General features: G+C 44.6%; 2 protein-coding genes across 2 annotated transcripts in view; both read right to left on the bottom strand.

The window, feature by feature from the left end:
- Window positions 1–1,926: 1,926 nt before the first annotated feature.
- SIVA1 (SIVA1 apoptosis inducing factor) lies at window positions 1,927–4,816 on the bottom strand. The gene is made up of 4 exons (XM_077819469.1): window positions 4,570–4,816; window positions 3,769–3,975; window positions 2,950–3,106; window positions 1,927–2,152 (listed from the first exon to the last, which is right to left on the bottom strand). Exons 1-4 carry the CDS (start codon window positions 4,685–4,687, stop codon window positions 2,095–2,097), a joined length of 540 nt encoding a protein of 179 aa, XP_077675595.1. The 5' UTR covers window positions 4,688–4,816; the 3' UTR covers window positions 1,927–2,094.
- Window positions 4,817–16,388: 11,572 nt separating this feature from the next.
- ADSS1 (adenylosuccinate synthase 1) overlaps window positions 16,389–21,052 on the bottom strand; it is a 39,890-nt gene continuing 35,226 nt past the window's right edge. Inside the window, exons 12-13 of the mRNA XM_077819468.1 lie at window positions 18,449–18,598; window positions 16,389–16,715 (exon numbers count right to left, since the gene is read on the bottom strand). Of these exons, the coding sequence (XP_077675594.1) occupies window positions 16,663–16,715; window positions 18,449–18,598 (203 nt within the window). The 3' untranslated portion in view covers window positions 16,389–16,662. The remainder of the gene's footprint in view (window positions 16,716–18,448; window positions 18,599–21,052) is intronic.

Genomic DNA, 21,052 nt, shown 5'->3' with positions numbered 1-21,052 from the left:
TTAGCATTATTACACTGTCCCAATACTTGCAGCCACCCAACTTAAAGTTTTCAGTGCCCAACTTGGAATAATGGAATACTGTAATCACAAAGAAAACTCAAATGCAGCTGAATGCAACAAAGTGAGGCCTATTTACCATTCCAGTAATGGAACATATGCAGTTACCACTGCCTGCGGCTCTGTAAGCATCCCAGGAGCAGACCCTATACTGCTCCATAGTAAACTGCACCAAGGGAACCAGGAGATCCAGCAACACACTTTAAAAGTAACTTGAAAATGTAGAAAGTGTGTTTGTGATCTGCGTCTTTCCCATTATGGCATAGGAAGTACCGTTAGTACCTATACCTCAGCTAATAAAGCCAAAAGAGATTTCGATACTCAGACTAAAAATCCTTTCCCCGCTGAATTGCCTATAGGGGAATAAGTCCATTAAAAGATTTAAAACATTTAATGAAGGGCTGAAAAGCTCTCGCTCCAGTTCCCCAATCCTCCCCTAAAAACAAAACGTGTCAGGCTTTGAGAGTTAAAATACAACTACACCAAAAGGATATTTCTGAGGCAAAAATAAACCTTTCAGACTTTCCAATTGGATTGTGAAGAAACAAAGAAGGCAGGTGCCCTTTAAATAACATTTCTGGAGCACATTACACCGTTCCAATACAGGCAAGTTTTCTTTGCCATTTGTTTCTCTGCTTTCGGTTTCCTTTTTCTTCCCATCCATGCAACCCAGAGAAGCACTCCTTTTCCTTTTCTGGTTCTCCCTCCTTCCTTCTAAATCTACATTGTCTGCATGAGGCATCTATCATGACAGCCACCTTTCGAAGGGACAGGCTTGAGGATTACTAACTAATAGGGATTTTGAGCCATGAAATCCACTTCAGTGGTCTTCGACCACAAGGTCATATGAAATAAAATGTAAGGATAAATGAGCCAAAACGCGTCTGTCAACTATTTTGAAATACAAATAGTTTGTAAACAACCTGCCTGATCTCTCCAGGAGCCTGGAAGAGTGTCACTATTTTCAGCCTGTAACCCTAAGTGGAAAGGGGAAAAAAAAGCAGACACATCAGAGGTACAAGTTTGTAGAAAGAGCTTAACCGTAAACCATTGTTTTCTGTTCAAAAAGTTGTTTCCTAAAATCTCTCTAAAAAAACCTGATATTTAAGCACAGTAACATCATCTATCAAAGAATGTTTTACATTCATAAAATACAGGTTTAAGCTATTTTCCACTATAACAAAAACAGAAGGATGAAGGAAGGCTGTAGAGCTGATGTCACCGTTCCAAAAAAAGTGCTTGGTATAACTTTTTACGATCTTTAAATTTAATTTACTTTAAAAAAAAAGTTTGAATATTTTAGGAAAAAGTATCCTTTCCCACTGACAGTCTGCAGTTTCTGGTTGAGGCAGACATCAAACTTAATGTCCAGATATAGTTACGTACAAAGCTGCTCATTGAATAATTAGATTTCTGATGTGTACTCTGAAAGAGGGTACCACGTATGCATCTTTTCTAGATCAAGGTTATGCTAGAAGGAACCATGAAGATTCAGGCAGCCAATAATGTGTATGGAAGAGAACGTTTACAAGTCAGATCATATTGTGAGTCAAATTCTACTCCGGTCTCTGCTTTGAGCTATGTGACCTAGGACAAGTGCCTGAGCTTAGACCTCACAGATGAAAGTTGTGTGTCTAGAACAATGCCATCCCCCTATGAAAAGCACTACATGAATTGATACTATTTTGACCCATAAACCAGTATCCAGAGATAGCAGTAACTGAACAGCCTTCAGACACAAAATGTGTGTTCTAAATGTTATCTGTAGTGCTGAGAACTATGCTCATCTATGCCAGTAGAATCCAGCTCAAGATAGTCCTTGAAGGTAACTGCAGCCTCAGATAATAGCATCAGTAATTCAGAAGTCTCTTCAACATATAAAAAAGTTTATTTAGCTACAGTATTAAAAAAATATCACATAAAATGCATAGAAATCCCATTGTTAATTCCACACACTAGAAGGGTCAGATATAAACATGTTCTTCATGGCACTTGATACCTTAGCCATAAAGAGGTGTTGATAGTTCATTAAGAGTTTCAGGCTTCAAACATTGAGCAGCCATTGCAGAGAACTTGCTCGCCAGTATCACTGTAACTAGAAGAGAAACAGTCACATGTCAAATGAGTGTACACTCTTTTGGACACAGTATAAAGCTTCCCCTCCTTTCTTCAAAGCTCACCACAAACAAGACTTAACCCCTGCTGTAATGTACATAAATGGTGTCTCAGACTTCATCACACTGAGACCCCCTTCTGACAACAAAAATTACTACATGACCGGGGGGAGAGAGGGGACAGAAGCCTGAGCCCACCCAAGCCCACCCCATGCAGGGGGGCCAAACCTGAAGTCCAAGGACTCCAGCCCCATCCAGGGGGGCTGTAAACTGAGCCCTGCCACCCAGAGCTGAAGCCCTCAGGCTTTGCCCCGGGCACTAAGGCTTGGTGTTCAGCCCTGGGCCCCAGCAAGTCTAAGCCAGCCCTGGCAACCCCATTAAAATTGGGTCCCAACCCACAGTTTGAGAACCGCTGCATTAGAGAAACACTAATGGTGCTGTAAATTCTTTCCAGCTACTTCACAAGTATCCACTCCCTCTATCAGCTCTACAGAGCTGTGATAGGAGACATGCCTTTCTCACCTCACAGAACATTTGGATAGAAAGCAGAGTCACTTACAGTAAGAGTAGATTACTTCATACACTATATCCTTTCCTGTTTTAGATAGTTTAATGACAAAACTACATGCCTCTTGAAAGTTTCAGGATCACTTGGGTACAACACGAAGATACAGTATGTGAAGGCACAACATATGAATGGGCCATTACAATCTGATGCATACTGCAGCCTTTCCCTTATTGAAATAGTATATTCTAAAAAGTTGCATGAGGCACTTACTCGATAATCGAACACAAGGAACAGGCAACAGCATTACAGCACTTGCAGAGTTTGCTGCAATTCTGGCATACAAAACGATCACACTGTGTGCAAGCTTCTTTGATATCAACAGTTCTTATGCAGGAGGAACAGGCTTTGGAAACTCCGACTGGTGGAGCTGTTTTAGAAATAGGTTTTTAGATTCTTATACCAGAACAGAAGATTTGAACATCAGATGTTTAAAGTTCTACAAGGTTCAGGATAGTAGATTACCTCCATATCAATGTTATGACTGCAATTACATTAGTGGTGTTGGAAATTTTGACAGCTAAAGTGCATTACCGCAGGCATCAGCACAAAATATAGCCCACCTATGAAGTTTCATTGAAGACAGAATTTTGTGGCATGCCACACCTAGGTTATCAAGCAGATTATATTTAACTAAATTTATAAACTGATTATGAGGATCTCAGCTTTTAAATCAATTATATTTTAAACAAAAAGGGAGCCACATGACATCAACTAAACATGTCATTGGCAACAGCTAAGCAACTCTAGTAGAAAAAGGTATGTTCTGTGCATTCACCAAAGGAGACTAATGAAGTCCACTTCCCTAAGCTGCAAAAGGAAAAGGAGTACTTGTGGCACCTTAGAGACTAACAAATTTATTTGAGCATAAGCTTATGCTCAAATAAATTTGTTAGTCTCTAAGGTGCCACAAGTACTTGTCTTTTTGCAAATACAGACTAACACGGCTGCTACTCTGTTCCCTATGCTGCTGATCCAAAGATATTGCAGATACCTGCTGATATAACGAATAATTAGCTAGATGCCACTTACTCTTTTCCATTGCTTGGGAATGCCTCAGTAGTTTTCCATCTTGCCCAATGAGCATTTGTCCATTCCAACTGTACTTAGTACAAGTTTCCTGTGTATCTTTAAGTGGCTCTGGAAAGCAGGGGACTGTGCAGGTCCCTGCTGCGTTGCCCTTCCACATGCTATCCATGTAGGCCTGGGCGCCTCGGAAGAGTAGCTCCTTGGTCTTTTCTAGGAGACAGCAACAGGGATGGGAAGAAGAGAGTCAAGGTAAGAACAGCCCTATAGAGGGGCACGCTAGGAACTCATCCTAGGCCTGGAAGGATGAGTTTTTAAATGGGTCAATGTCCATTTCACCTCAGGCATGGAAACCCACAGAAAAACTGCTTCCCCGGACAGCTGCAATTTAGGGCTGGGCGGAGGAAGAAAGACGCCGTTTGAGGGCTGGGAGTTGGCATTCAGGACGTTTCCCGGGAACATGTTGCCAGGTGACGTTGACAGCTTGTGTGTCAGGGGTTATTAACGCTGGAGCTTGCCGAAGCTCAAGCTCGGCTGCCATCAGGAAGGGACTGCCCGGCGCCCCCAGAGCTCCCCCCGTGGCGCTGTCCACCAACCTCACAAGCCCCCCCGGGAGCAGCCCTGGCCAGCCCCAGGCCCCGCCAACGGGCACCTACCGCAACCCCCGCCTGCCCGCGGAGGGAGCCCGGGGCGACACAAGACCGCCGCGCCCCGCCGCGGACTCCCGCCCGGGGCCGCTATAACCTGCCCCGCGCGGTCCCTGCCGCTTCCCCGCGGGCAGGGAGGCCCCCGCGCCCGGCCCCTCACCGAAGAGCTCCCGCCGGTACTTCTCGCCCAGGGCGCCGCGGCTCAGCTCCCGCAGCCCCACGCGGGTTTTCAGCTGCAGCGGGGCCGTGTCCCCGAAGGGGCAGGAGCGCTTCGGCATCCCGGCCCGGCGGCGGAGGGACACCGCGGGCGCCGCCGCGCTCGGACCCCCGCAGGGACGCGCCGCGGAGACACCAGCCTGAGGCCGAGCGACCCTGAAGCTGCGAAGGCCCGAGCTCGGCCCCGCCCACTTTCAGCCCTCACCGCTGACGTCACCAAACTCCCGACCAATCAAGGGAAGGGAATAGGGCGGAGCGCGGGCGAGCAGGAGCGGGGCGGCGAGGCAGAAGAGTGGAGGGGGCGGGGCTCGCACGTTAACCGTGAAATGGTGGGAGAGGGGGGCTGGGCTGCTGGATGGCGTGGCCCGGCCCGGCCCGGCCTGGCCTGGCCTGGCCCGGCCCGGCCTTGCCTACGGGCTGGACCCCACTGGGAAAGGGCAGCCTGAGGGGCGTGGAGGGCCAGGACTCCTGGGTACTGTGCTGTGTCTGTCAGGGGGCCTAGTGGGTCGAGCCAGGAACCAGGAGTCCTGGGTTCTGCTCTGGGTCTGGGGGAATCAGGGGGCCTAGTGGGTAGAGCCAGGAGCCAAGACTCCTTGGTGCTGCTCTGCCTCTTTGGGTGACGGGGGCCTAGAAGATAAAGCTGTGGTCCAGGACTTCGAGGCTGGGTTTAAGTCACTTCCTTTCTATGCCTCAGTTACCCATCTGTAAAATGGGATGAAAGGGAGAACTTTAATGTGCCTGAGGCATTTTGAGATCCACGGGTCAATCAATACTATAGAAACATAACCCCCACCAGCCCTCTGTTCCCTCTCAGGGCATAGAATCCTGTAGACACCCTCCTCCCGCAATCAGGTACAATATTCTGCTGAAAATGTAAACACATTTCTTACTTCTCTATTTTCTAATAATACCCTTTGGTAAGGGCCCATACCTGCCAGGTGTTGAGTACGTAAAGGGAGTTCATGATAAGATCCTAGGTCCATGGAAGGCATTCAGCACCTTGCAGTCTTGAGCCTTTGTTTAGCACCTTTCTTAGGCTGTCTCTGTGCTTTACAAAGGTGGGTAAATATGAGATCAGTGGGAGTGTGATCATCATTCCTATCGCACTCCCCATCAATACGCAGGCCAGGGAAGCTAATGGTCCAACCAGTGGACCAAATTCAGTGATGAATTTTGGTAGCGTGCCACCTGTGGCCTGTTGCACGTATGCTAAGATAGCATACGTGGGGTGAGGGTGTAATAATTCAGTCAAATTCTGCTTGAGTTTTGGATTCTGTACATCAGATGAAATGAGAAATCAAACAATAAGAGTTATGTTCTGGTAGTGGAGGGTGATTCTAAAACTCTTGATCTTAGAAATAGGGTTGAAAGTGAGCAACATGTGCTACAACTGCACAGCAGGATCTTTCATTTAAGGGCAGAATTTAGGGCATTTTGCCTAGAGGCTGACATATGATATTGTCAAGATGTTCTGTTATAATTCTCTTTGCAATATGCTGCCATCACCCCACTCCAGGGCAAACACAGAATTCTTCTGTTGCAACCATTAGATTCTGCCTAAGGTGCTGACATCTCTTCTTTAATTGCTTCACAAGCCTCGTCCTTGACAACATCTGCTAGTGATCAGGCATCTTCAATTTGTAGGCTACAAGGCAAAATAATTCTGTCTCATGTGTCTCAACATGGCTTGGTGTCCTGTGGGGAGAGAGTTGGTTCATCTGCTAGTCTGTTGACTCTTCACCCAAAAGACTGATCCAGGAGTACTTTTATTAATCTCACTGCAATATGCCTTGAGGAAGATCCACTGGTGACTTGGAAACAGAAGAGAGGACCGTGATCTGATCTGGCAAAGCTTGCTAGCATCTAACATTCACGAAAATTAATGGTGACAATTTCCCAGTTAGTTGAGAGTCTGTGTTATGTTATTCTACTTCTGACTGTGAAAAAACAAAAGAGACTACCAATAGTAATTGGGAATATGTTAATTTGGTTTATCTTTGAAAGCATGTTTGTGAAAGGAAGCAAGAAGGAAAATTAGACAATCCCATTTTCAATGTGCTCTTCTTCCAAGAATCATCTAGGCATATTTGTGTGTATTATGAAAAAATGGTTGGCTGAAAACTTTCTAACTCCTAAAACAAAGCAATTTATTTTTATTTATTTAGATATTTTTACAGTTTCAGTATCTCAAATAAATTGGTTAGTCTCTAAGGTGCCACAAGTACTCCTCTTCTTTTTGCGAATACAGACTAACACGGCTGCTACTCTGAAAAAAGTATCTATTATGCAATCCACATTCAGGCCCATGCCACACAATTTTCAGTCCAGCTTTCAAACACCCCCAAATTGTGAGCATGTTTGATCTGGGGTTCTGATTCTGTCCATTATGAAAATAAAGGTCATTTACAACATTTGTGCATAGGTGGGGATTATGAACACCTCAAAATTCAAAGGTGTTCATATCTTTGATTTTGATTCTGCTCCATCTGTAATACAAACAACACATTTATAAATGCTGGCATACCTCAGCTATGCCTTCAACATAAATGCCATCAACCACCCAAAGTATAATGGTATTTCTTGAAGTGTTACTACTTTATAAAATATTTTTGTTCCATTTTTGTTGCAATTGGCTAATAAATTGTAATCCTTGAGGTTATACGAGATTTCTGAACTGTTCTAATACAGTCCTGGGTGAACAATAGGCTTTTGATGTAACCTTCTGTTTCCTAAACCTCACCAGTAATTAACTTCATGGATTAACATAAAATAATGTATCCATTAGGCAGTCTATCACAAACTATAAAGAGACATATAGACAATGACATTATTGCATTCAAGATTCAGCTAAGTGTTAATATTCCCTTTTGATCTCTGAATCAATAGCTATAGTGACAGACAGAAACTGTCTGTTTACATGGGTAATTATTAAACAAAATATAAGTAAACACACACAATTAGTATCACCTCAAAGTGAGCTGTAGCTCACGAAAGCTTATGCTCAAATAAATTTTTTAGTCTCTAAGGTGCTACAAGTACTCCTTTTCTTAATACAGGTTTGCACTTCAAAGTTCTGGCCTATCTAGCAGGGAATGGCCCTAATTACCCTTCAGATACTTTCTAACATGTCTTTAATGGTTGGCTTTGGGTCACTTAGCCTGCAGGGTGCTTAACCCTTTCTGGCCATGTGTTACACTTTGTACAAAATTTGTTGCAATTATATAACAGTGGTAGCAATAACAAATTTCCATCAAGTTTACAGATAGGCAAGTAAGAGAAATGCTGCTTGATAATGTATTAGTCTGATTTAAGGATACTTAGTTTATATATTTTGACATGGGATGTTGACAGTTTGTGTTTTAATGTTTATAAGCTTTAATTTTTTGAATCTCAATATCTACTGTCATTAAATAATTACTTTCCTGACCCCACATATTTTCTGACACCCCTCTATAGTTTCCAACAACTGTGAAAATGTAAATAGATGCAAATAAAAAACAGTTTAAACCCCATAATTTTGTACAAGTGTGAATATTTAAATCGATAAAAGTTGGAAAATGATTAAAAATAAACATCAATATTATCCATCAAGTTAAAAAAAATTGAATTCTCTCAAGCCTAATTATAGCCTGTCAACCTTAACAAATCAACATGTTTACAAACTCCATGAAAGGTACTACATATTCAGCAATTATGTGATAGCAAGTGCCAAAACAAAGTTGTACATTATTATTTTATAATGAATATTTATATTTTAGCAGCAGAGATCATGGTTCTAATCTTGATAAATAAATATATGCATCAAATAAAGTTTGATAAACCAAGAATAAGTGCAGACTTAGAGACTATGCCATTTTATGCCAAGATGCTGCAGTCTAGGTGACAGCCCGCACTTGCTCTTAAATTAGCACGGCTTGGACAAATTTCATAGAGTGCTACTAGTCTATCAACTATGCTATACCAACAACATTCGTGCTTTCCTTCACTACTGCTGCAGGGTGTTTCCAGTACTGTGGTTTGATTGTAGATCCGTCATTGGTTTTTGCAGCTGGATATGTACAGGTGTTACAAAGAGGCCTCTTTATTTAGTTTTTCTACCCATTCTACACGTCTCCCTTAAGGTTTTACTATGGACAGTGGTTTCCTTTTGTTTTCTTCCAGATTATGTTAATCTAGCTGTAGAACTAAAAAAAGAGAACTATGCAGCAGCGATCCTTCTAATTTTTCCCACCCATGTACAGAATGAATTTTGTTATGTGCACCAGTATGGAGGTGAGGTGCGACACATTACCTCCGTATTGGTGCACATAACAAAATTCATGTGGCGGGGGTTGGGCCGAGGGGATCAGCATGTGGGAGGGAGCTCAGGGCTGGGCCAGAGGGTTGGGGTGTGAGGAGGTTGAGGGCTCTGGCTGGGGGTGCGGGCTCTGGGATGGAGCCAGGGATGAGGGGATGGGATGCAGGCTGCCCTGGGGCTGCGACGGGGAGCAAGAAGTCCTCCCAGCACTCCTTCCCCACAGCAGCACCTGGGTTGGGGGAGAGGCACCTCTCCCTGCTGCAGCAAGTCTGGGCCGGAGCTGGGTTGGGGGCCACGGTGAGGTGCCTCTCCCACAGCCATAGCAAGTCCAGGCGGGGCTGTGTTGAGGCCAGGAGAGGGGCACCTCTCCCACGGCTGCGGCAGGTCCGGGCTTGGGCTGGGTTGAGGCATGGGGTGGGGCAGCTCTCCCAAGGCCGCAGCAGGTCCGGGATGGGGCTGGGTTCAGGCTGGGTTCAGGGCGCCTCTCCCACGGCCGTGGCAGGTCCATGCTGGGGCGGGTTGGGGCTGCAGGAGAGGCACCTCTCCTCCAGCTGCAGCAGGTCCGTGGCTGGGCTGGGTTGGGGCCAGGGTTGGGGGAAAGGAATCTCTCCCTGCCACATCCCTGAACACCTGTGCACCACTAAATAGGCTGCTGCACGGCCATGCAGCTTAGAGGGAATTTAGCTATGCAGTTGTGCATGCAAATATGTGAGCACAAATGCACTAAATACTGTATAATGAACCTATTTTGTCCACATAATAGGAATTTAGTCAACATTTGTGTCCACAGCTACTTTGTGTGCACAAATTCTGGTTTATGCATACAAATATGGGGTTATGTTAGCTCTATGGTCATGCATATTTTTGCAGGTGCACCTAGATTTAAAAATGATTTGCATCGGCAATCAGTTTTGTCACATATTGAGTAAGTGATTGATAATAGGAAAGCAAAAATATATTTTTATTATCATTTTGCTATGTAATGGGTATTTGTTACGGGACAACATGATACATTCTGTACTAAATATTTCCCCTTTGTTCACATCCTGAGCTGGAACCTCAACTGGTGTAAGCAGAACAATGTCATTTTATCTCAGCTAAGCATCTGGTCCCGGGTTCAGTGTTTAATGCAGGCTTATACAGAAGTGGACCACAAAATGTGTCTGGTTTAAATAGATGTGTTCACACCTGAATAAATGCTAGAGACAGTATGGGTTAGGTAATATCTTTTATTGGATCAACTTATGCTGGTGAAAGAGACAAGCTTTCAAGCTTACACACAGCTCTTCTTCAGGGTGGGAAAGGTACTCAGTGTCACAGAGATGACAAGGTGGAACAGTTTGTTTAGCATAAGCAGTTAACATATTCTAAGAGACTGTTCAAAGTGAAGTGGGTAGTTAACGCCTCTGCAGTCTAGGCGGAAGGAAGGTTAATGGGCTATAGATTTTTTTAATGAGTCATAAATCCAGTGTGTTTATTGCATCCATGATTTTTAGTGTCTAAGAAAGTTATGAAATTGTGCTCCCAGGCTCATCTTTTGAAGGTATTGGCAAGGTATTTAAAGTGCCAGCCTGCGGAAGTCAGTCCGGTCCAGTACTGTGTACTGGCTTTTGCCGGTACGTCATACCGGATTGGCTTACTTTCACCTCTGGTTATAGCCCACAAAATCTTATGCCCAAATAAATTTGTTAGTCTCTAAGGTGCCACAAGGACTCCTCGTTTTTTTGGCTGACTGTCTTTGGCACCCCTGTTTTTTGGCGGTATAGCTTTACGGGCGCCATACAGCTAGCATTTCTGCATCTGATGACTGTCTGGGGAACTTCTTTAATGGCGGCCTACACCACAGAGAAGGAACTTTTAGAAGGATAACAGTTGGGAGTTGTCTTTTCTTTCTGCCCTGATTCCTACAGGATTCACTGGGAGGGGGAGGGACAGATGATGCGCCAGCCCACTGTGTAGATTCCCAGATGCACACAGTGCCCTCTGAAAGGTTTGTGGGTGGCAGGGGTTGGGGGAGGAGAGCGAGATAGAGGGGCAGAGGTTGGTATGGAAAGGGGGTGAGAAAACCCCCCCCACACACACTCCCTCGGGGAGGGGGTGTGATCCATGCATACAAGGCCACATGTCTGTGGATCAGACCCTCTGTAAGGAGTAAGTAGGACCTGTGAGATTTGGCCCCATAAACAGTCATTATTGTTATAAAATGGTTAGGACCAGTAATGCCCTTTATTTAGTGTGTTTCAACAAAGTAAAAATGGTTATCCAGTTTCCACATGATATTTCTCATCATGCCCCCCTCCTTCTTCCCTTCTTCCCGAGTCTAAACCAGGAGTGGGGTGGAGCATTCTCCACTGCCCATCTGGACTGATCATAAAGCAGAATTTATCCCATGGAGGGGCTCCTGACTGGTAGCTTCAGCAGACAACCCAGTCTCCATTCTGTCTTTGGCAGCTCCAGACACACCAGTGCCTTATGGATTGGGCCCTGTGTAAACCACAATTTCATGGAGGACACAGAAATCATGAAAATGCCCCCAAGCTGTGAATGTTAGTCAATTCCAAGGATGGAATGAATTCTACAAGCTAACGTTAGTCAATTTCCAGGATGGAATACATTTTAGTTGTAAAATTGGTTAAATTAACTTGTAAAATTCATTTCATCCTTTGAATTGACTAATGTTAACTTGTAAAATTCATTCCGTGCAAACTCAGTGAAATTCAATACTTTGCCATTTGCATTGTCATTAATTTTCTAAAAATAAATTGTGATTTACACAAGTCCCTACTTATGGGGTGTGATGAAACTGCTTTGGAGGCCAGTTACCAGTCAAAGCTCATTTCACTAAGGGTGTCTTCATGTGACTGGAAGAAAGTGAGTCAACCTTTGTAGACAAGATCTATCAACTGGCAACACAGAAGTCTCCCCAGTCCCTTTTCAGACATCTCCTTCAGTAGATGTACTGACCTGGTCTCTCGCTCATTGGATATGGACACTGAAGAAAAAGGCCTATTCCAGATTGATTTCAGGAGATAATGAGAAATGGAGATTTTCCTACCTGTAAAACAGGATCCCAAAAGTCCCCACCCCCACCACTCTGAAGGCCTGCCATATTGTAGGGGTTAGCCTTAGTTATATTAGGTGAGATCATTTTTTCCTTCCTTTCCCCAATAGTGTGTTATGGATGGATTTGTAATGATAAAGAACTGTAAAGAGTTAATTGTTCAAGTTTCTTTAAGCAATTTATCATGGAAAGAACTCATTGGAGTCAGTCACAAAATGTTCAAAGGGAAAAGTTCTGTTTCATGAGTGAAGTAAGTGTTTCTGCCAGGAATTGCTAGCCAGGACTCACCCTATCCATTCCTAAGAATATACGAATGAAATGCCAATAGTAAATATCTGCTGCTCATAGCTAGAAAGAAAATATCCATTTCTTATGCAAAGCTTCTTGATCATTATTTTAAAAGCATTAGGAAACACTTGTCTATGTTTCTGGATTTGAAAGTAGTGAATTTTATCCCAAACTCTAAGAAACATTTGTTTTAAAATGAATCTAAATGTGTCTTTGAGGGTAAAAGAATGAGATGAGATTTCAAAGTTTTCCTGCAATATCTACATGGGTGCGTGGGTGAATGTATGTACATTTTGCACATTACTTTGAAAACTCTTTGTTTTATTTGTTTCAATTTATAAAATGCAGCTGGCCAGTGCTGTAAGAGCATATACAGGTCAGTTAAAAAACCACCCAAAAAACTAGCATATGTTAGGAAGTGTACACCTGATTATGAAGGCCGCAATGTGATGGCAAGTCTGACAAAAATCTGTCAAATACATGTTTTACCTGAATGGTTTAGTAACTTTTTTTTACTGTAATCCATCACAATATAATATACCATATTAGTAGATATTTCCCTTATTCTTCCATCAGTACATCTAACATGATACATGAACAACTTTCAATAATTATTACATTCAACTTGTGTACAAAGAAAAATTAAATTAGCCACAGTGGTTATTATTACAATGGTTTCAGAGTAACAGCCGTGTTAGTCTGTATTCGGAAAAAGAAATGGAGTACTTGTGGCACCTTAGAGACTAACCAATTTATTTGAGCATGAGCTTTCGTGAGCTACAGCTCACTTCATCAGATGCATACTGTGGAAACTGCAGCAGACTTTATATATACACAGAGAATATGAAACAATACCTCCTCCCACCCCACTGTCCTGCTGGTAATAGCTTATCTAAAGTAATCGTCAGGTTAGGCCATTTCCAGCACAAATCCAGGCTGGAAATGGCCTAACCTGACGATTACTTTAGATAAGCTATTACCAGCAGGACAGTGGGGTGGGAGGAGGTATTGTTTCATATTCTCTGTATATATATAAAGTCTGCTGCAGTTTCCACAGTATGCATCTGATGAAGTGAGCTGTAGCTCACGAAAGCTCATGCTCAAATAAATTGGTTAGTCTCTAAGGTGCCACAAGTATTTTATTATTACAATGAAATTCCAAGCAAAGGTTCCAATCTAAAGTAGTCTGCCCCAGGAAACAGTCAAGATGAACGTATGGTTTAAATCGAACGTGTTCCTTTTAAAAGTTTGTGTCATCACATAGCCTGTAAAGAACTTCTAAAAATAAAGGCCTGAACCTGTTCACACTGAACACAGTGGCAAAATTCCCAGAATTCAGGAGGAGAAGAAATCTAATTTAAAAAAACCTATGCAATTAAATTAAATGCAAGGAACATAACATTGTCACAGGATAATGGTCTCCTGATGTGGTGCAAATCAAGGGTCTCAGTGGGCTTGGATGAGGCCCTAAAGCAAAGGCAAAATGGAAAGGCACTTCATGGAAAATAAAGGTCTAGGTCAAGCAAGAGACATTGATGCTGTGACAATTAATTTATAATAACTTCATTTTTAAGGTACCAAAATGATTTATTTAGGGTTGATCACTTAATCCAACGGTTGTTGATACACTGTGAGTAACCGTTACTCACTGCGGACCTAATCCTATAAAACTGAACAAAGCCCAAATAAAATGGCTTTGTGCTAATAAAAATGTGCTGAGGACAGTGGGCTGAGGGAAGGAATCAATCTGAACCCTTTAATTGATCACTGCCATGAGATTGAGCCCATTGGAAATGAAACTTGATTAGCAGTGCATTGCCAAGAGTGCTTGTGCTTAAGATACCTCATAACATGAGCTACATTTTACAGTGCTAATCATAATAATACTTAGCACTTACAGAGCACTTTTCAAAAGTGCTTTATAAACACTACATAAGATCTAAATCCTACAGTCCTTACGCTGGCAGAACTCCCATTGATTATCAATGGGGGTTTTGCCTAATAAAAGAGAAGGGTAAGTACTACAGGATTTGGCCCATATTAATTAATCCTCACAAAACCTATATGAGGTAGGTAAGTATTATTATCTGCCATTTTATAGATGGCAAAACTGAGGCACACAGGTTAAATGACTTGCCCTAGGCCACAGAAGAAGTCAGGTTTAGAACTCAGGAGTTCTTGTGCTTAAATAACTGGACATAAAGGACTAGACGATGGCATAAAGCCATAGGAGCCAGATTACATGGACTCATGGGGAAAGCGGGCCCATCCCCAGCTGTGGTTACCTGCCTGACTGGACCAAATTTGAGTGGCACTGCGATCTGGTGCAGAGGGTCACAATGACACTCAAATTTGGCCCAGCTGCCCCTCTGCCATGCCTTACCAAGTATAGGGGGGTTCTGCTCCTTATACCCCTACTGAGGGTTTAATCCTCAGGCTCTAACTCCTGGCCCCCTACTCAATTTTTACGAACCCAGCACCTATCCACAAAGCCACAGGCTGCGCTGGAGGGGCGTGTGAAGAGACTGCACTGCTACCAAAGGAGGGTGCAGAGGGACTGTACTACAAGCCTCAATGCATCTTTGTATGGTAACATAAACTGCTTTACTACCTTGTGATTATAGAAGCCATGGCTGCTCATATGTTATGTTTACTTTAAAAAATACAACAGATCTGAAATGTTAAAAGATACCTAGATAATTGTTAGAGATGGGACAACATGGGGGAGTGCACATGAGGTAACTGGATCTGGAAGTGTTTGGAGGTCCATGGACAGGTCTTATTTTTCCCCATTCTGCATCCAAGGGTACCACCATTTTGGATGCCATCACTCCTGGAAGTACTGTCCCAAAAAGGGGTGTTTTCACAAAGGAAATCATGGCCTTAATGCACTGGGAACCAGCAGAGGTGGTGATGCCATTCCTAGATGTGCACCAAGGTATCTGGGAATATCATAAAAATATTGGGCTATATTCTCCCTACCTGTGGAAAAACTCACAGAAACGTCAATGTGCTCTGAAAATTCCGTAACTTTTGGAATAACTCAGTTTCCGCAGCATTCTCCTCTCTAAAAGAGGGGCTTGGGCCATGCAGAGGGGGCAGAAAGCATGGCCTTCTAACCATGCAGAACCAGAGGATCCATGAGGAATTCCAGATCCATCCCTGGAAATCTTGGAACCTCTGTGCTGTACCTCACTAGCCCAAACAGCTCAGCCCTGTCAGGAGCTGTGCTGTCATATGCTCCCTCCTTTAGCACTAGGTATCACCCCCTACAGTTTGGTGCATGGGGTCAAAAGCTGGGAAAGGGAGTTAAGGCTGCAACTAGCAGCATTAAATCATGCATAGATTTATCCTTGGAAATGCACCAGATTTGGAGGACAGCATGTCACCATACAGCTGTTACTCTCCAGTGCCTCACCACCTATGCCCAACAAAATCAGGGTTGCTCCAGAAGTACAGTGTTTGCATGGAGACACATCTCAGATTCAGGGAGAAGATGCATCATGCTACATTGGCTCTACTTCCTCCCTCCCCCACACACCATTTCTGTGGCTTTGGGGCCTTTTATACCCTTCATCACTCCTCTGATTTCCTTTATTTTGCACAAGAGGGGAGGAAAGCTGCTCTGCCAGCCTCCATGTGGGGTGCCTGTTGGTAAACAGGAGATTTGAAGGAAATACATAGGCAGCTCAGCTATCTCCAGTCTGGCTCATCCCCAGAAGTTACCTCAGTTACTGGCTTGCATCACTTTGTGATACAATCACTGTAGCTTCTCTCCCATTTATTTTAGTAGGTTGTAAAAAAAATATCTCAGGCTTCAAGCTAATCGCATTTGCCTTGCTTTATGAAATCAGAAATGCCTACCTAATTTTACTGTGTTTTAGGGACTGAAGATCTACATAACCAGGACAATTTTAAATGCAATATATATGTCTTATTGCTGCCAACCCATAGAAACAGGAATTATAACTTTTCCCTTTGAAGAATAACTTCAGCTTTTCCAATCGTTCAGTAACCACTGAAAAATGTTCAGTATTGTCATCAGCCCAAAGAAATGGATGTAAAACACTTCTGAATAGCAACATGGCTCAAGTCAGAGAAAAAGGAAGAAAACCACTTGTTTTTTCATTCCAGTTCTTATTCAGTTACTGAATTCTTTATGCTTTTGCGCATATGTGTGGGAGAAAAAGATGGTAGCTACCAAGCAGATTTTTATCACTGACAATTTGCATTTACTGACAAATGAAAATATTAAAGTATACAATATATATTTCTTACAAATAATTTCCTAAAAGAACATTTTGATTTTAAACAGCAGCTCCATTTTAACTTGGGAGTAGTAAGGAACAGATGAACATTAAATTGTGCTTCTCATCACTGAAGTTCTTTGTTTAAAATAGCTGGATCACTGACTCTCTTGATTTTCCAACTCCAACCCATTTTACTGGTGAGGGAGAGAAGGGGAGAGAAACGACTATTAGAACACTGACTGGGAGTAAATAGTATCATGAATTAATTTTAATCATTTTAATTTTTTAATATGAAGTTTTGGTACAAAATCGGCAACAAACTCCAAACCTGAAACAAAGTGCTGAAAAAGTGTCTCTGTTAAATAGTTTCTCCTGCTGTATCACTAACACAGAGTATACTGGAGCATTGAAAGCATGGAGTAATTATGCCATAAACACAAAGCATTGCAGTTTGAAGGCCTAACAGAAGGGTGAGGCATGTCAGTTGCATGGTCAACTGTCATTATCTTGGGTGATGGATGTCTAGCTAAACCCATGCAATCTAAAGCAAGAATTCTGTCAGACTTTATAGTCTTCTCAATGTAGACGTGAAAACCATGAGACACAAACACCATAGCATGGTTAAATATGGAGGTTGTCACTTTATTTTAAAATGATTACACAGATGGGGTAATCATCAGGGCTGCCCAGAGGGGGGGGGCAAGTGGGGCCCCCACGAGAGTTTTCGGCGGCACGTCCTTCAGTGCCACCGAACACACCCGGAGTGAAGGACCCGCTGCCGAAGACCTGCCACCGCTTCTTCCGCTTCGGGTCTCCGGCGGTGAGGGGTCCTTCTGCTCCACGTCTTCGGCAAAGTGCTCCGAAGACCCGGAGCGGTAGGACCTCCGCTGCCGAAGACCCCAGGCCCCCTGAATCCTCTGGGCGGCCTTGGTAATCATCCAACTATCTGGTAGAGTTCACCCAGTGAAGCTCTCCACTGGCACCAATGGCCCTGGGTACTACAAATGTGAGAATCGGTGTGAAGGCCATGCCCTAAGGGCTGCCAAGTTAACACCCCAAACACATTCCCCTCCTCCACATCAGAGGTAGAAGATATAAGATGAGGAGGAGCCACATCTGCATGAGCCATGGAGACATATCTGCTCACCATGCATTGCTGCTCTCAGGACCAGTGTCCAGACAGCACAGTGAGTTACAGGGACCTCCATGAAACACCTTCTAACCCACCCCACAACTGCACTGGAATCTGCTAAAGTTGTGACAAGTAACTGACACCCACCAAATCCGACCTCCTGGGTGCTGGCTGGAAGGTGAAAACCCATATGGTAATTTGCCACTTTTGACATATGGGGAAAAAACTCTTCCAGACCCCAAAACTGGGGATCAGCCTAGTCCTGGAGTCAAAGGAGATCCGTCAACTATATCAAAGATGGGAATGGTGGGGCTGAAACAGGTAGCCCAGGATAGCTACTTGGCTAGGCAGCAGATGATCGCAAACTGCCTCCCCCTCCAGCTCCTGCAGGCAGGAGCCAATCCCATGGTCCCATTACCATCCCCACCACCATTAGCAGCAGCAGTGGGTGGGACAATCTCTAATACCTGACTCAGTATGTGATACCCTTCCTCCCTCACACACACACACCCTGAAGCACAAGGAAGGGGGTTGGAGGGAAGGGAAAGAAAAGCAACCTCCCCCACATGCATAAGCTGAAGACAAGTGGGAGGAAGGGGGGAGCAGAGAGAGCGAGAACACAGTATGCTGCCCGAGCTGCTTCTGGTTGAGATCTCCCACCTGCCTCCCAATTCCGGTATCTCCATTGCTTTGGGCCCCATCAATGCTCTATACTGGCTAGCAGGTTGAGTATTCATTCACAGCCTCATGTACATGCCGTGGCCTATCCATGAGCACAGGTGAAGAGACATTTACCTGGCACTCCAACATGGTTTTCCACACATCGAATATAATTTTGTGCCTTGGGTGGGAGATCCTCCCATTTCCTCGCCCCAGTCGTGTCAGTCTTCCACCCAGGCATTGTTTCATACTCTACTTCCACCTTCTGCAGTATCTCCTGATTAGCTGTGAAAGCACAGTTAGCAACATGTATGAATACAATAGTTCCACTTTAAAAGATGATATCTATAGATCTTGAGCAGGAAAATTTTAATGAATGTTTAAAAAAATGAAAATAATGACATGAAACAGGAACATTTATAACGTTGATCCATCAGTTCACTCTATTTACTAGTACTGTTGTTGTCGGTATATCCAAAGACAAACTGAGAGCACGTCTACACTACAAACTTAAGTTGACCCACGTTAGATTGACTTACAGCCACAGCAGTAATTAATGCGGTGGCTGATATCCACACTACCCTCCTTCCTCACCAGGAGCGCTTCCACCGAGTGAAGAGGGGCAGTGTGTGTGGGGGGGGGAGGGGAGGCGGGGGGGCTGAGAGCCAGGGCACTCAGCTCCCCGCCAGGAGCCCAGCTGCCTCCTGGGCTTCTCGCCTCCCTGCTCTCCGCCGGGAACCGGGGGCAGCGCCTGGGGCTTATCGCCTCTGGCAGGGATATTGCCACCCAGAGTTAGGTCGGCTGCTGTGTCCCCAGCGGGGAGCTGGGACCCAGGGGCGGGGAGGTGGGGCAGCAGGGCTCCCAGTGGGGAGCCTGGGCTGCAGACCAAGCCAGGAACTTGGGTGGCAGCCCAGCTTGGAGCGGAGACCGGGCAGGAGCCCGGCCGGGGACAGCCAACAGCTGATGTAAGGAACGCAGTGTCTAGACAGACACTGCATTGCCTAACTAGACCAACATAAGCCCTACACCTCTCATGGAGGTGGAGTTATTCTGTCGGTGTAGTAGTGCACTTACAGCGGCGGAAGCAAGGCTGTAGTGTAGACACTGACATAGCTAGCAGCTTATGTCAATCTAGGTCTGTAGTGTAGACCAAGCCTCAGTCTTACAGAGTAAGACCATTCTGATGAAAAGGATCCAGTTCATTTGGTTTCATTTCCTCAGTACCCTGTGATGCTATATACAGAGCTATACTAATGAGACTAATATTTCTAGGAAGATAAGGAAACAATTATTTTAGGCCTTATCTACAGAAGCTTTGTCTGTTTGTTTTTTTTAATCAGTTCAACTGTACAAGTGGTAGCAAAAATGGGAGCCAGCACATTAACCAGTGTCTCATCTCTAGGACAGAGTTAAATAACACAGTGGTTAAAATGCTGGCAGCTGCAGGCAGCCCTTTCCACACAGAACTCTCACCATCGCTATCACCCATGGAGCTGAACTAGTTGAAATGGTGGGAAATTTTTGACCCAAAGGTCTAGCACTGGCAGAGCCTTAGGCCATTGTGGTTTGGTCAGTGGACTCTTCCATGACTGCTCAGTGTAGGCAAGCAGTCAGAGCCGTAAGTGACCTTGCGTAAGTTAGGGAAACCCTGTGTTGTGTCATTAGGCATAGGCTGTTTAGTTAGGGCATGGCTACACTTGCAGATGTAGAGCTCTGTGAGTTAAACCAGCCCTTGGAGAGCGCAGTAGGGAAAGCGCTGCCATGTGTCCACACTGTCAGATTCAAGAGCACTGGCATGGCCACATTAGCAGCTCTTGCAATGCCACAGAGAGCAGTGCATTGTGGCAACTATCCCAGCATGCAAGTGGCTGCAACATGCTTTTCAAATGCGGGGGGGGAGTGTGACAGGGAGTGTGTTGTGTGTATGTGAGGAGAGAGAGAGTGGGTTTTGCGGGGGCTGAGAGCATGTCAGCATTCTGTCTTGTAAGTTCAGACAGCAGCAGACCCCTCCCTCTCCTCCACCTCTCTCTCTCACACACTCACAGCAAGCAACATTCCACACCAGTGGTTGCTTTGTCCTGGGGCAGATAAGCAGCTGGCTGTCAGAAACGGAGCTTTGAAAGGGCACAACCGCATTCCTACAGCCGATTCCAAAACAATGACAAGAGTGGCCACTTGATGTAAGGGGATTATGGGACCTTTCTGGAGGCCGATCAGAGCACAGTAATGCAATACCTTGTTCACACTGACACTGGGGCGTTACAGCCGAGGCGCAGCAAGTGTTATGCTTCTCTTGGAGGTGGATTACCAGGAGCGCTCCAGCTGCAGAGTCCAGGCGCTCTAAGTGCCTTGTTAGTCTGGACAGGTCATGAGTTAGGGCTGCTTTAACGCGCTCTAACTTGCAAGTGTAGCCAAGCCCTTAGTTTGGCAACTAGAGAGCCAGGGGAAGCTACAGGGTCACTGTGTGCAGCAGTCTGAATAAAAATAGCAAGTTCGTATTGACTACAAGTGAGTCTTGTCTATTCTCAGGCATGACATCAGCAGGGCATGGGAACAGTCAGGGGTGGTCAACCTGTGGCTCTGGAGCCAAATGCGGCTCTTCAGAAGTTAATATGTGGCTCCTTGTATAGGCACCAACTCCGGGACTGGAGCTGCAGGTGCCATCTTTCCAATGTGCCAGGGGGTGCTCACTGCTCAACCTCTGGCTCTGCCATCAGGCCCTGCCCCCACTCCACCCCT

This window comes from Eretmochelys imbricata, chromosome 6 (genome assembly GCF_965152235.1).
Source record: "Eretmochelys imbricata isolate rEreImb1 chromosome 6, rEreImb1.hap1, whole genome shotgun sequence".
Classification (NCBI taxonomy): Eukaryota; Metazoa; Chordata; order Testudines; family Cheloniidae; genus Eretmochelys; species Eretmochelys imbricata.
The sequence above is the reverse complement of the archived record's forward strand: the minus strand, read 5'-3'. Positions and strand labels throughout refer to the sequence as shown.

What these genes read in the sequence shown, in the direction of transcription:
- SIVA1 (XM_077819469.1), bottom strand. Translation starts at nt 4,687, where the DNA reads ATGCCGAAGCGCTCCTGCCCCTTCGGGGACACGGCCCCGCTGCAGCTG. An exon ending in TTCCCAAGCAATGGAAAAGA is followed by an intron (nt 3,107 to 3,768) that starts GTAAGTGGCATC and finishes TTTCTAAAACAG; the next exon opens with CTCCACCAGTCGGAGTTTCC. An exon ending in TCCTTGTGTTCGATTATCGA is followed by an intron (nt 2,153 to 2,949) that starts GTAAGTGCCTCA and finishes TTTCTCTTCTAG; the next exon opens with TTACAGTGATACTGGCGAGC.